The sequence below is a fragment of the Puma concolor genome, chromosome C2 (assembly GCF_028749965.1).
Source record: "Puma concolor isolate L17-30 chromosome C2, mPumCon1.1.hap2, whole genome shotgun sequence".
NCBI lineage: Eukaryota > Metazoa > Chordata > Mammalia > Carnivora > Felidae > Puma > Puma concolor.
Genome location: NC_141675.1, coordinates 104,708,803 through 104,723,638, shown reverse-complemented (window position 1 = coordinate 104,723,638; position 14,836 = coordinate 104,708,803). Strand labels below are relative to the sequence as shown.

At 38.1% G+C, this 14,836-nt stretch overlaps 1 protein-coding gene across 1 annotated transcript; it reads left to right on the top strand.

The window, feature by feature from the left end:
- Positions 1–1,794: 1,794 nt before the first annotated feature.
- On the top strand, positions 1,795–14,282 carry HHLA2 (HHLA2 member of B7 family). The gene is given in 8 exon segments (XM_086676344.1): positions 1,795–1,858; positions 3,284–3,454; positions 3,457–3,504; positions 3,507–3,626; positions 4,542–4,787; positions 4,790–12,335; positions 12,435–12,496; positions 13,257–14,282. Coding segments are annotated over 6 exon segments (723 nt in total). The 3' UTR covers positions 4,864–12,335; positions 12,435–12,496; positions 13,257–14,282.
- The last annotated feature ends 554 nt before the right edge of the window (positions 14,283–14,836 follow it).

The following is a 14,836-nucleotide window of genomic DNA, read 5'->3' as shown; positions in this document are numbered from 1 at the left end:
TCTTAATATGTTCTTGTTGCTTTTCCAATTTTTATTTAGATCTATCTATATAAAAATTGTATAGTCCTGTTAAAAAAAGGCCCACATCTTAGTCTGTATACATGATTATTTTATTCTAGAATTTAAAATGCAAAGATGAAACTATAAATTATTCTATCAGGTTTTATTTTGATGTGATGAAGGAGTCAAATTATATTTTTTAAATTTATTTTGAGAGAGAGACTGACAGAACACACACAAGCAGGGGAGGGGCAGAGAGGAGAGACAGAATCCCAAGCAGGCTCTGTGCCATCAGCACACAGCCCCATGCAGGGCTCAAACCCACAAATCTGTAAGATCACGACCTGAGCTGAGATCAAGAGTTGGACACCCAACCGACTTTACCACCCAGGTACCCCTGAATTGTATTTTTTAGAATAGTTTTAATTATTCTTTTTTTAAAACAAAGTTTGCTTATTTTTGAGAGAGACAGAGAGAGGGAGAGAGAAAGCAGGGGAGGGGCAGAGAGAGGGAGACACAGAATCTGAAGCAGGCTCCAGGCTTTGAGCTTTCAGCACAGAGTCCAAAGCGGGGTGAGTCCAACTCACCAGCGGTCATCATGACCTGGGCTGAAGTCGGACACCTAACTGAGTGAGCCACCCAGGTTCCCCTAGAATAGTTTTAATTATTCTTAAAGCTCATATCCTACAACAAATTTATGACACAGCTTTTTTAATAGTATGACTCCCAAATGATTTCTTTAAAATTTTCCTTTAGAGGTTTTTTAAAACTAATTATATGCTATTCTTTAAACAAGCTATTTTTTTAGAGAGTAAAAATGATCTATAATCCTATCACCAGAGAAAATCAGTTATATTTTACTTACTTGTATTATATTGTATGTATACACTTTGCCATCTATATTTTCTTGTGTTTCATGCTTTTTGAAACATTCATTGTAAACCATGATTTTAATGACTGCCTTATGATCTATACTATTATAAGAATGTTTCTAGATTTTGTTTTGTTTTCGTGTGTTATTATATTTTATTTTATTATTTTTTTATTTTTTAATATTTATTTTTGAAAGAGAGAGAGGGAGGCACAGAATCTGAAGCAGGCTCCAGGCTCTGAGCTGTTAGCACAGAGCCTGATTGCATGGTTCGAACTCATGAGTGGTGAGATCATGACCTGAGCCAAAGTCAAACCCTTAACCAACTGAGCCACACAGGCACCCCTGTTTTTGTATGTGATTATAAACAATACCATAGTTAACATCATTGGCATTAATGCTTAACTGAATTTGTTTTTAGTATTTTTACTGTAAAAGCAATGCATATCCATTGTAGAAAGCTTTAAACATAACAAAAACTGTTATCCAGAGAACTGTTGACCCTATACCAAATCTTTATTCACTCAACGGCCATTTCTCAGTGCCCACTATATGGTAGGCACTGCTTTAGATGTGATCTGCTCTGCAGAGTTAACATCCTAGTGTGTATTTAGTGACAAGTCTGTCTCCTATGTGCAGAAATGGGTGTGCTTTTAAAAAGGGATTATGCTACTTACAAGTTACATTGTAATCTGATTTTTCTCCTATAAAATTAGGAACTTCTTTCCACACCATTGAACCAACTATTACAATATTATCTTTAATGGCTGCAGAAGAATGATTTGTATGGATGTACCGTAGTTTATTTAACTGATCTCCGATAGTCAGACGCTTTCTTTTCCTATTCCTGCTGGCATTTGAAATCCCTAACATGCATATTTTGCTTATCTTCGATAATGTAATTAGTATGACCTCCACACGACATGAAGGCACAGGCAGTGCTATCTGTCATCCTCACCCTTGCACCACCTCTAAGTGGATTTCACGGTGAGTTCCTTTATAATATAACCAAGTGTTAGTTATTTGCACAACTAGATAGGGACGTGAGCACACAATGCAAGGTGATGGTTTCCTCTGTTGCCATAGTGTTGTGATCTAAAAGATCACTTAAAGAGAAATAGGAAACAGACTGGAGATCCTGGATGAAGATTAAAAATGATATTTTCTCCTCTCTTCTCTAAGGCTTTTTCTGTTATCTGCTACCAGATATAAAATCACTAGAAAGGCAAGTTTGATTGACTGATGATTGATTTTTTTTTTTCAAGGGTAAGCTTGGTACTTAGCACTTAACAGCAGGCATTATCCACTTTTCTTGGTCCTGTCATGGGCATTTTTAAATTATCCAATGAAATATTAGAGGTGTTTAGTAGAACAACTTGGGAGGTTGACATAAACCACTCCTTTTCTTTCCCATCTTTCCATGTCTTTCTCTCAGCATAATACCACCACATCCCTCTAGCTCTTTGTACAGAAATAAACTAAATCTGAGGGAGAGAAAGAAGTGGGACATAGCAGAGTAGAAGGAGCCCCAGAGAAGGCAGAGGAAAAAGACTGTGACAAGGCCACATGAGCACTCAATTCTCCTGTCTTGGGTAGTCTTGGCCAAGGTCCAAAGGAGTTTACTCCATTGTCTTTATAGCCCTAATTTCCTAAAATCCATAGATAGGGTACACGATCTACCTACAATGTTTTGTGAATTAGTCAAAGAAGCTGGATGCTACCTCCAAGGATTATGGAATGGCTAAATATATTTTCTTTACGAAAACCTTGCTTGTTTTTCTGAATCCATCTGCTTTTCAAAGTCAACTTCTGAAATTAATAGTAAAAAACTATATGTATAAATATATAGCTCAGGATGATTGGACTTCCACATTTATATCTAGGATGCTATTCCTTAGGTACATTTCATTTGACACATATGACATCCTGAGAGGTGCCCTAAAGCCAAAATAAATGAGTCCCTTCATTTCCCCTTTTGGACCCCTCCTGCCCATGTGCTCCCTTGCTTGAGATTAAGGTCTGCATACTCCTAACAGATTTCCAAATCCAGCATTGTCTTCTACACACTCCAAATATTTCCTAATGAAACCAAGTTAAGTTTGTTCTATTTGTTTAGGGCCTGCTGACTCTAGCTAGCTGAATAAATGGTTTTGTTGTTATTGTAGTAGGTATTAGAAGTAAATGGGTTCATGAAATGAAAGTCAACAGGACTCTTGCATATATAATATACAATTGCAGAAACTCTAACACTAGCTTTGTGACTCGTTTCTAGTAATCAGACTAGCAAGGTTTTTGATGGTATTGTCTTAATTGGCAGGCTGCTGACCTAGGATAATTCTTCTAGGTGGTTCTGATATAGCCCTTGATAAGCACCCATCGCTAATTCTCCTCATAACTGCTCTTGATTTTTAGTTATATTGCTTTTGTCTTCCTCAAATCTTGATAATATTGAGGAGAAGCAAATTGCCATTGGAGGACTTGGTGAAGATGTAATTCTCCCTTGCTTATTTAAGAGTGCGCCTGAAGTAGTAGTTCATTGGAAGAATCAAGAGAGCTATGTGCACTCATACTACAAAGACCATGACTGGAAAGGCAAGATCACAGATACACAAACAGGACATCCCTCTTTCATAGTGAAATGGAAATGCCTCCTTATCATTTAGAAGATTAAGCCTTCCGGATGAAGGAATTTACATATGCTATGTGGGAACAGCATCTAGAAACATCATAAACAAAGCAGTACTAAAGGTGGGAGGTAAGTATGCATGGAAGGTTTGATAAAACATAGAAATAATATCATTCCATGTTTTTCTAAAATATCTCTTTCTTAATTGAATATGGACTACCTTGCAAGTCAATACAAATCTACCTCATGTTTTAAATGCATGGTATCTCATAGTATAGACATGCTATAACTGATACATCCATTCCTCTACTGGTAGATATTCCAGTGTTTTACATGACAGGTGTTGTGATGAGCATTCTTGTATTTAATCGTGGGAAATGATTTGAAAGAAAAAGTATCAGAAAATTTTAATATATTACTTTGACCCGTTAGTCTTATTAGCATTTAATAGTATCAATCTTAATTTCTGCCCATATGCTATCTTTTAAAATGTTGAATTACTGGCTTAATTTTTGTTTTTTAAGTTTAATATTGTATGCTTTCCTCCTGTCTATATTAACTATATTTATTTATTGGGGGGAGGGGCATTTTCTAGCAGGTTGTTTTATCCAGCGCTTGTTTCTTTTCCCTCTGTCTCATTTAGCTGCTTCAGATCTTGACTCAGAAATCTAAGAATCATGTGTAAACAAAGAATCAAACAGGCTCTGGGTTATTACCTGAAGAGGGCATAGTGCTGCATGAGCTCTAGTTTATATTGGTTGCTCACTGAGGTCATTAGATTTCTATCTAGAATTCTTGCTAGAGAACGAAGATTGCTAGTTGCTAAGTATCTGCACATGCTTTTTTCTTTCACTTGTAGATAACCAGACTGTATCTTAAGTTTCTACAGAGTTTTTGTTTTGTTTTTCCTTTCGTAACTGCCAAGTTTTTCTCAAAAAGCTTAGCTCTTCATTTTATGGGTATTAAAATAATAAGTGTTCTGCACAGATGACTTAAAAAGAAACTAATGCCAGGCCCTCACATGCCCTTCTTTCTCCCTCCTAGCTTTCATCACACCTGTGATAAAGTATGAAAAGAGGAACAGAGATAGCTTCTTAATATGCAGTGTGTGAAGTGTTTATCTTCATCCACTTATCACATGGAAAATGGACAATACACCCACCTCTGAAAGCAATATGGAAGACACTGAGTCTTTGGGTTTTTATATAAATAGTATGATAAATATTACAGGATCAAATTTATCTTATGAATGTGCTACTGAAAACTCATTGCCGAAACAAACATGGACTGGGGATTGACAATGAAAGGTAGGCTCCATGGGGCTTTCTGTGTGCATGTGCTATGTCCGAGGTTGGGAGGGAATTAGGATTGATTTACAGGGAAAGAAGAGAGCACAAAAGAAAGAAAATGTATCTGCACCAGTTAGAGGACCAAAACAACAGTCCCAGGTCTGATATATACTGGCTTTGTTAGCTTAAGCAACCATTTTTAGCTCTAAGCACTAGCTCCACATTGGTAAGACAGAAGTAATTCTACCTGTTAGGTGTTTGTGTTGAAGGAAAACATTTTTAAAATGGAAAGTAGCAAATATACTCATGAATATTATATTTCTCTATGATTTGTCCTCTAAATAGGATTTCCTACCTGCATTGCACTTCAAAAGATGAGAGGATACTTGCCTATTAAGTTACAATCTGTGATGTTTGCCATTCTTTCCACTAAACAAAAATTAGTATTGCCTCTGTTTATTCTCTTTACATAGTATTATCCTATTAAGCTTTATCAACAGCACTATCATAACGTGAATGGTTCTTGATACTCTTTCCTCTTATTTATTTGAAAAAATCTAAATTTTGACCAATTTCTAAATCTACTATAATCTACTCTAATAACCTACTATTTAAGAGAAAGAGAAATTAATTTGATATTTCTTATCCAATTCTAAGGAAAAATGTTTTATATTTTAGAAGCAAAGCAAAATTTCTTTAGTAAATCTCCATTATATGGAGAAGGTAGAGGTTAGCTGCTCTCCTTTTTGGGCTTCTTTCCTGAGTCTCATATTCTCCAAGTGCTTGCCAAGAAGACCCTGAATTATGAGTGATTCACCAACTTTACATAATTTCAGCATTGAAGGCAGGGACACCCAGTATTCACTTTTCCAGGCAGTGATGGGAATATGGAAAAGTGTTGAAAATGTTGATGTTAAATTGTAAATACTTTCTATGGAAAATTGTATTTTCTCACATTTATTCAGAATTGAGTATGCAGAAGCATCTACAGTTTCTTAAGCTCAGTGCTATTTCCTCTTGTTGAGGATTTTTTTATCTGCCAAGTTTGTTGCTCTCAGACTGTGAACTTAAGAATGGGGGCTTCTGGGTGGCTCAGTCGGTTAAGCATCTGACTTCGGCTCAGGTCATGACCTCACAGTTTGTGGGTTTGAGCCCCGCATCAGGCTCTGTACTGAATGCTTGCTCAGAGCCTGGAGCCTGCTTCAGATTCTGTGTCCCCTCTCTCTGCCCCTCCCTGCTAGCACTTTGTCTTACTCTCTCAAAAATAAATAAATGTAATTTAAAAAAATTAAAAAAAAAGAATGTGGACTCTTACTCATTTCTGGATCCACAGCATCTAGTAAAAACATGTAAAAATTAAACTAGGAAGACAGCATAGCAAAGGGAGCAATTAATTCTGTTTACTATGATTGGATATAAATGGTGTTGTTAGAGAATATATGCTTAAGGAGTTTGCATAGGGCAGAAGTTTAAAAGAAAATTAGGAATTTCCAGAGGACATAGGCATACCAGGTTAAAAACCACAAAAGCACAAAGGAGTAAATATTGCCTGAATTTGTAGAAGTATAAGTGGTTGAGGGTAAAGCTAAAGTAGCAAGAGATAAGCCTGGAGAGGGAGGCAAAAATCAGATGAAAGGCCTTGGTCTCGCTAAGTAGCTTGACCAGGGTCCCGGAGGAAGGAAGTGTGGAGCCATAGAAGGATTTGAGGCATCAAAGAGACCCAGATTTGCATTTTAGATGGCTCACTTTGGCATCAGTCTCTTGCAGGTGGAGTGTGAAGTAAGTCTAGAGCCTAGGGAGAGAATTCATGGTAATCCACAGAGGTCAGCTACCAAACTGCAGATAGGAAGGACAAGATGCAGCTAGATTGGAGGGGCAAGCCGAGCACACCTAGCATAGTCTCTGCTCTAACAGAGCTCAGTCCAGTGGGGGCTTACCTCCACATAGCTGGAAATATACTATTAATGTGCAGGAAAAGGGACTTTGTGCAGAAAGAGCAATTAAGAAGTGGTTGAGACCACACAAGTAACAGAGACTACTAGGGAGTAGATAGTGACAAGAGGGGAGTTCTGGGGAATACCAGCATTTTAGGTGTCAACAGAAGAACATTGAGTTTGAAAGGCTGGTGGCAACATTCTTGAGTGCTCACTATAGGGCTATAGGAGTTGGAAACAAGGAGTGAAACCTCGCTAGCTGGCCCAGGTTTAGGTCTCCTCAAAAGTCTAAACTTAACCTTGGGAAGTGTTAAAATGATGGTAGCACAGCTTTTCTTCCAAGAAATGCATTTCCAAAGATATTTCTCAAAGCATTTCTAAGTGTAACTTAGAAAATTCATTTGAAAATTGTATTTTCATTGATGTTTCCTTTTCTATCCTGTTATTAGATGACCTTCATAAAATGCATAAAATGTTGCACTCTCATGTAAACTTGTGAACAGTATTTTTTTTTTTTACTGAACCAAGATTTCTTTTTTTTTATTTAAAAAAAAATTTTTTTTAACGTTTATTTATTTTTGAGACATAGAGAGACAGAGCATGAATGGGGGAGGGTCAGAGAGAGAGAGGGAGACACAGAATCTGAAACAGGCTCCAGGTTCTGAGCTGTCAGCACAGAGCCCGATGCGGGGCTTGAACTCACGAACCGTGAGATCATGACCTGAGCCAAAGTCGGACGCTTAACCGACTGAGCCACCCAGGTGCCCCTGGACTAAGATTTCATAGTCACTTGGTCCAAAGTGGAAAAGGAGATCTCCTCCATCATGGCTCACTTTCTGAGCTCCTCACAAGATAACAACTATCAGTGAACCCTGATTTTCATGAAACAAAGACCTATCAGTGAACCCTGACTTTCATGGAACAAAGACCTAAAAAAACAAAGTGACTTCTCTTTGACTTTGAAGGATCTTAGTCTTTCAGACAGTGAGGAATACTTAGGCAATATTTCTTCAAGCAAATATAGCTTACTCACCATCCAAATGCTGCATGTTGTAGGTAAGTTACAAGTAGGGTTGGGTAACAGATTTTGGCTATAGCAATAGAGATTGTGAATATCAAACAGGGAAATTAGGTTGGCATTTAACGAATAATTTTGATAAGTATTCTTGAAAATGTTATCTATAGGGATACTTCTGGCCAAGATACTTCTTTAAAAATCACAAAGTCCTGCAGTGAAAAAAAATTTTTTTTCTCCCAGAAGATTCCTCTTCATGGTTTCAGGGCTTCAGAAATGTAGAGGGAATTTACATGATTTGGTGAGTCTGTGGTCTTAACATCCTCAATTTCTGCTTACTACTGTGCTTAACCTGTGCTTTAGGGCCTGGAATTTGGGGAGTTGAGGCTTCAGGCACAGTAAGAAGTTAGAACTGGGGCTCTGGTAGATGCAGGGGAAGCATGATCTGTGAACCTGGTGGAAACAGTCACCAAGGGATGTTGGAAGCAATCAAGTGATGCCCGATTCAGCTTATTTTCTTTTTACCTCTACTGATAGTTAACTGCCAAAAATATTTATGGAGAGTGGACTAGAGATATTTTAGAGTCATGGCATATGCACCCGTGAAGTTGACTTTCTAGGTGGATTGGTTGATCCCCTTACCCTTAAGCTATCAACGTGATGTCGTAGGAAACCATGGCAGCTCTGTATTATGTATTAAAGATACTTGAGTCAGTTGAATATTTGTTTTAAAAACATTTATATCATTCTAGTTGTGAAAATTAGGAGGAATAACAGATTTGGAGATAAGAACACGGAGTTGTCCTTAGGTCAAGTAGTCTTCAAGCAGAAGCTTCTAGACACTGAGGGACAATACTCCCATTGTGCAGAGCTGTCATTTTGAGAATGCTGAAAAGTGGAGTGCATTTGAAGCTCCTATTTTGCTCCAAAATAAGAATGTTAGTTTTATGTAAAATACAGTTAAGCTTTCATTCTGTTTTTAAAACGTTGCCTCATTTTGGAGTGTGGGGGAAAAAACAGGAAGATATGGTCTGAAGACCACGTATGACCCATCTTTCTAATCAGAGGTCTAATCTTTAGTTTACACAAAGCAAAGCATCAGGACCATTCCATCTCTGACAAAAGAAGCTTTTCAGAACCTCTCATTCCCACCCAGGAAGAGGTGTGTAATGGGAGCTACCCCCACAGGGCAAACACCACTCATATCCTCAACATCACTCTTTCAAGGCAACTTGGTTTTCTGTTCTCAATTGCAATTTTCTACTTGTTATCTTGCCCAGGAGATGCTGCAACATTTGAAAAGGAAGCCCAGATTTGGGGGCAGAGGGCTTATGGATCTACTCCACAAAAGTTGCATGGAATTGAATGGAATTTAATAATTCTTGCTAAATTTTGTGGAATCACTGTGTGATGTTAGGCAAATTTCTTTACAGATGGGAGAAGCGAGGGTCATGAGTAAAGTAAGGAAATTCTATACCTTGCAAGATTTTTTTCAGGAGGAAAAGTGTGCATACGGAAACACTTTTGAAAGTCAACATTTCTACTTAATTGCTCACCCTCTATATGGGTATAGAATTTCAGAATGACACAAATATATAGAGAGATTAATGTTTTAGTGATTGCAGGACATTACTTTATTAATAAAGAGTATGTTCATAAAAATAGGCATCTGTTATATAGAGCTGTTCATTTTAAAGAATAGCTATAAACATTTTTTTCCACCTTGAATTGGCCTATGTGCTCTAATGCTTGCCCCCACTCTGTGGCAGAACATAGATCACAAGATTAGCAGGTAACTTAAGGTCTCCAAGTTTCTGCCTTCTGGGTCCTACTTCTTTTAATACTAATTACAATTATAGTTCCAACAACGATGCTGAAAAAACTCTGGCTACTCCAATGATTCTGAGGGGCATCAAGCACTCTCTTGGTCACCTCTCACTCAAGACCATGGCTCCCACACCACTCGCTCATCACCTCTGTACTTACCCCTGTTCCTCTATGCCCCTGTCTTCTCCAAGCCAAGGGTGAACTCTGCCCTCCCTTCATCCTCCAAGGAGAATGCTGGGCTGAGGTTAGTCTGTAGTCATAATTATCCCTTTGTTAATTCTCTTCACAATATAAAAAATAGAAACTCACAGTGCATAATAGACTCACTGCCTTTTAAGTTTGCAGACTTTTTCTCCTCTGATACCCACTCTCTACTAAGCCCCAAATTGGTTAATATTCCTGCTTATGCAGGTTTCCCACAGTAAAGCCATTGAGACTGTGAGGTATTTATGCTCATGAATGCAGAAATAACTAGTTTTTAAAATAGTAAATGTTTCCTTTGGTAATTTTTCTTCCAGTTTATAGACTTTTTGTTTTATTTAGAACAGAGTCAAAAAGGAATTACCTGGATAATTATCCTGTCTCTGGTGCCTTTGGTTTTGCATGTTCCTTATTAAGTCAATAAGTTGCATCCATTTCAGTGGAGATAGGTGTCTCATGGGGAATTTGGGCTTTGTTCCCTGGGTGTTGAGTAGAGGTGTATCAAGCAGCTAACCCCACACAGCTGCTGGGCTTGTAAACAGACTTGAATCTTCTGGATATTCATTTGCAAAATTTATCAGCAACCTTTCTAAATGCTCCCACATTTCCATCTAACTATCCTACTTTTAACAAGTTTATCCTGAGTTAAATGGTCAACAATATAACAAGCTATATACACGCACATGCATTGTAGCACACTGAAAAAATTTAAATCTGGCACTAATACACAAAATGATCAAATTTATCTTGCATTGAAAAATAGCTGGAATGAAATAAACCCAGACTTTAAAATGGATGCCTTTGGAGAGAGTTTGCCCCCTCTGTCTGGACTTGCTTTAGTCCTTGTACTGTTTTCTTTTTCCTTGAGCTTTGTCTATGGTGCTACTTCTTTGTTCTTTATAGGCCGTTTTATTTTAATCCTTGTTAAATTTGTAAAAAAAAAACTTTTTCTAGATTTTCTGGGACAAACCTGTGTTACTTACAGTACTTTTATTACTTATGGTAATTTAAAATTATACATTAAGATGCCATGGTCACAGGACTTCTTAGAAGACTTTGCTCTTATTGACAGAATTAGATCCAGGAAAAATTTAGATGTAGTTATTTCCACATTTTATAGACCAGGAAACTGGAATCCAAGTAGTTAGGGACATGAAACAGTTTCATGTACACCACTTACGATGACACAGCTAACTAGTGGCAGAGGTAGGTCTAGGCTCCAAGTAGCTCTCTTACTCCATAACCTTTCTGAGAAGACCGAGTGTCCTGGGAGGCTGAGATATAGCTCATGTCCCTTCCTCTGGTTGATAATTGCCTTTTGCCCCTGATGAAGTTAGGGGATTTGGTCATAGCAGACACCATTATTGAAGGTAAGGTTTTTAAGGGTGATACTGAGCAAGAGTTTCACCAAATCTACACCTTTGATTGTTTGTACTAATCCGCAGACTAGTCCTGCTTATTTGTTCCTCCTGTCCCTCAGCTGGCCGGAAGTAAACAAAATCAGAAATTCTGGGCAAGTCTAGTTTGTCCCCCAGAAGCAACCTCTGACCTGATACAATGACGGTTGTGACTAAATTAGGGTTCAAATTATAGAACAGAGGGACACTACATACTGCTCAAGAATGACATTTTAGTTTCTATTTTGGAAATGTGCAAAAGTCAAGTCCCAACAGAAAACACCTGGCATACCCAAAATTGTACAAAGGGGAACACAAAAGATAGTGCATTTCCCCAGAACTGGGAGCAGCTGATTTGATAGCAAATATAAGCTTGAAGGGACAAGAAGAGGGTGCAGTTCCCAAAACCCAGAAGCAGAGAGTCATGTAAAATCTGATGCCTTATAGGGAGAATGACTTTTAGTTGAAGGACACAGACCAAGGAAAGAGCTGGAAGAATAAATACGTGCATTTGCCTTTTCCTCTCTCTGGTCTCCACCTCAACTGGAGGCCAGAGGGAAGACTTTAGAAGGAACCTACTCAGGTAAGCATCCCAGGGCAGAGACAGGAGGCTGGGTTCTGATTCTGGAGGAGCAGTCAGGAGATAAAAGCAAAAACAATGTCAGGGTATTGGCTACTTAAAAAAATAATGTTCTACAGTTCTGTAGTTAGGTAGGCTGAAAATATATTTCAAGCTGTTGCACTAATGGCCCCTAAACCTTGGTTGTAGTTTCATAGGACCATGGTTCATGTTTTTCTTCTTTAAATTCCCTTTTCTAGTACTGTTTTAAAATGTCCTTAGTCTAGGATAAGTATAAATTATCCCAGATTTTAGCGAGGCACAAAAGGAAGGCCTTACAATGTTGTTGTATCCCTTTTCCTTTGCCATCGCTCTGGGTTTAACCATCATCTCTTTGGCTGTTATTTTCCATTGTTAACAGTTAGTAGGAATCAGGCCAACAATCCTAAAGAGCCAGGAATTCCTGGCCTGGTTGAACAGCCTTTATCCCTGCTTTGGAGCACCTGAATCGGCCGTAAGAATTTATTGCTATTTGTAGATGAAGAACTATTTCTACACTGAATGCATTTTTAATGCTGTTTGTTGGAAGAAAGATATGAAAGGGGGAGTGACTAAGGTGAGTGAATCTAATAACGTAATTGTACTGAGGTAGGAATAAGAAAGAAGCTGAGCATTTGCAAAGAGATTTTTTTTTAATTTCTCTTTTTTCCTGTAGAAAGGTATTCTGTCTCTACTGATGAGAGAGCCAACACTGCTAATGACACAGAAGAAAACAAGGTAAAATCTTTCCTTTATCAAACCTTATAGTATAAGAATGCTACTGTGAAAAAGTGACTGACGTATCATCAGAGGGGAAAAAAGGGTGAGAGGGATCATAGGATAACTCAACAGGAAAAAAATAAAATTAGGACTTTTTCCAATGTCTATAATTAAACAGGCGCTACTTAAATAAGTGGCTGCTCTTCTCACTTCCTACTGTTATTTATAGAGATCTCCAATGGCACTATGCATATGATGATGCACCAATGTATTTATTCTTCCAATGGAAGTATGGGACTGAATAGAAGCCGAAAGAAATACAAAGTAGAGAAAAGCAGATGACAGTTTCTGCCCAGATTCAGGTGGCTGGGAATCCATACTTTTCCAGCCACTTCTAGGCTCCTTGGGGACTGAATTTACTTACAAATTATAGTTTGATTGCAAATTCAGTTGTTTAAAGTGGAGTTTAAATTTTTTGCTGCTGCACACCTTTTAGGAGTCCATTAAGCATAATATAAATGAGAGCAAAGAGTGAGGTAAACTCGCTTTTCTACTGGTTAAAAACTCAGGAACTAATCTAGGAGGGAGATTAAATTGAGACTTCATAACTACTTACAACTGTCTCATGGATCCCTCATTATAGATGCAAACAATAGCTCTAGAGCTCCCCTCTCCCAACAATCAAGACAAAACAGTACCATCATTAAATGCTCAAGATAAAAATGGTTATTCTGACATGAACAATGGCCACATAAAGTCCCATTTTTCTTGGTTCTAGGCCCTTTCAAAACACCCAGACAGTATAGGAAATGAAGCAGAACTGTGGTAACACATGATGAGCATCCTTAATATCCAGTGACTTCACTTACTCTTTCTTTACTGCAATTCCAGCTATGGCTCATCATGGCCCAGTAATTCTACCATTGGAAAGACTTTCCAACTACCATTGGAAAGACTGGCAAGACTTGTCTTTGACAAGATTACATTTACTCTTCAAGTCCTAACCATCACTCACTGACTCCCTACCTGCATCAAGATTATGAATGCCTGGATGCCAAGGATTCCAATTCAAACTTAGAACTTTCTCATTCATTGACATCCCTGCTGCAATCAGCCACAGTGAGACTCCCATCAAGATCTTGGAAGAAATTATCACTAAGTGTTGATTCAAATCTGATCAACTAATGATCTGATCAACATAGAAGCAGAAATTACCTTAGTGAAAAGGTGAAAAACCAGGGCAATTGATATGCTAAGGTATTGTACTCCAGTTTTCTATGAATAGTTAATATCAGTTTAACCAACTAAATTTAGTATGATGAGTCTTAGGGACTCCAAAGTCTAAAAATGTCAGTATCTTCAAGATTGCCTAGAGCAAAGGGCCCTATCAACTCAAGAATTGACATCTCTGAGGCTGGGTTATACCTTCCAACACCAGGTTTGCATAGCTGAGTGACATTAGCTATGAAGATAATTTGATTCACTCTTCCGGCTCAGTTGTCATATTGTTAATCAGCCTTATAATAAATTTATATTTCCACATAAATTTTTACACAAAGACAGAATGGATAGCGCAGTTGACTTGATCGCTTCCTTTTAATTTTAATCAGTTTATAAGAAAGAAAAAAATCTAATCAGGATTTTTGTTACTTAATCAAGTTTTGACCCTATAGTTTATAGGAGAAAATCAACCTTGAATTGTATGTTAATGCTACCTGGTCCAATTTTCTCTAAGTGTTTGCTCCAGTGTTATGACAGGTACTCATCATAAACTATAAAGTATTGACATCATTATAAACAAAAACTTTGTCAGTAGAAAATGCTCAGAACTACTATCGTCTCCTTACAGTGATGAGGAGGGACAAATTGAAAGACTAAAGTCAACAAATTCAGGGTGGCAGACAACAATGAACTTGGGTCCTTCAATGCTGGTGAGCCTCTAAATTAATCTTGGAGCCACTTGTATGAGTCAGGGTTGGGTCAGAGAGGCACACTGCTGAGAATGCTAGAATAAAGATTTATTATATAGAATCAACCTTACACAAGTCTGGGTATTTGTAAAGAAGTCCATGTCAGGCTGTCCCCTCCGCATCTGAGGATGTACCTTAGGTAGCTGTAGGTCAGCTGTGCTAGTGGTCAGCAAGGAGAGCTGGTTGTGGAGTGACGATGAACTGAAACCCATAAGAAGAAACTGGAATTCATGCCTCTCAGGGCCTCCAAAGGCAATGACAGGGGTGACCTGCAAGAGAAGCTGGTGCCCAGTACCATGGAGCCACACACAAACCTAGCTAGGACTCTGAAGCTGAAGGAGGGAGTTTCAGTGCCAGCTCACTCTTTTGGCCTGGGGTAGTATTTGCC